This window comes from Sphaeroforma arctica (assembly GCF_001186125.1).
Source record: "Sphaeroforma arctica JP610 unplaced genomic scaffold supercont1.8540, whole genome shotgun sequence".
Taxonomy (NCBI): Eukaryota; class Ichthyosporea; order Ichthyophonida; genus Sphaeroforma; species Sphaeroforma arctica.
Genome location: NW_014032018.1, coordinates 1 through 1,219, shown reverse-complemented (window position 1 = coordinate 1,219; position 1,219 = coordinate 1). Strand labels below are relative to the sequence as shown.

The following is a 1,219-nucleotide window of genomic DNA, read 5'->3' as shown; positions in this document are numbered from 1 at the left end:
ATGTCGGTATATTGTAACTATGTTTATTTATATATAATTAGCATACATTGTCTTATATATCCCTATTACCAGATATACACATACACTGAACTATAAAATACATATATACTTGCTAAGCCTGTAGTGTATGTGCAATGTATGGCACTTACCTGCTTCTCGTCTCCGTTATTTTCGCTCAGTTCGCACATGACCGTGTGCAAATGAGTTCTGGAAACCTCAATAACACCTGTAAGCGTCTCCATCAAATTTACTGTAGTGTGCAGGCTCTTACACACGGTTGATTTGTCGTTCGTAGACATAATCTGCACTTCCGCTGATTGGTTATTGGCACCCATCTTGATATGCCGTTACTGTGTTGTCCTACTATACAAGATTATTAATTGCGCTGGTCACGCTTCTCTTCTTCTCACAAGTACTCGGTTGAGATGCAACTATATATGTCCGTCGAGAGGTACACAATGTGCTTCTATCTGCAAATAAAAAAGTATTATTATTATTTTGAAATACATAGCTATCTGTCGTAGTAGTGGTCATCGTATTTCTATTTGCTGCGGAAACGCGCGCATCTCCATACGTATTCTTGATTGGTCAAGCCTCCAGCTGCCTCTGCAATTTTGGCGGGGTCTCCGTCATCAATTTTACGTTGAATGAAGGAGAAGCTATCAGGACTATTCAGGAGTGTGAAGTATTCATCAGGCTACATATCAGCTATGATTTCGAATGCCAACGCTAACCACACTTTATTTAAATTCATATCATTCAGGAAACATACTTTTTTCGACTGGACTGGTAGGGATGGGAACAATAGCATATGTAAACATGTATAGCATGTACAAAGTTGTCATACACATCAATGAGGGTCGTATGTCATCGACAGTATAATGGTTGACACGCTGATATATCTATAGGAATTATGCTGAATTAGCAGTGAGCGCTAAGTACTTATCAAAAATTTTATCGGATCACGTAAACCACACAAAAAATAGTACAGTGTTTATATCGTCACAATGGCGGAGATGTCTGCTTATGAGCTGCAGCGTTCGCAAAATATCGCAGCAAATAACAAAATACTGAGTGACCTCGGGCTGGTAAGTGAAGTCATATGGGGTGTTTTGTGTTTTCCATTCATTCCTGTAAAAAAACTTTATTTGTTGTATTACAAGATAGTTTCCCATTCAACTGACTAAAAAAAGCAGTTATAATAAACACATACACACAC

At 38.2% G+C, this 1,219-nt stretch overlaps 1 protein-coding gene across 1 annotated transcript; it reads right to left on the bottom strand.

The window, feature by feature from the left end:
- Window positions 1-149: 149 nt before the first annotated feature.
- Window positions 150-335, bottom strand: SARC_16628 (hypothetical protein; the record flags this gene model as incomplete). The annotated part of the gene is made up of 1 exon (XM_014289268.1): window positions 150-335. A coding segment is annotated over one exon (186 nt), but the record flags the coding sequence as incomplete, so codon positions are not given.
- Window positions 336-1,219: the final 884 nt, after the last annotated feature.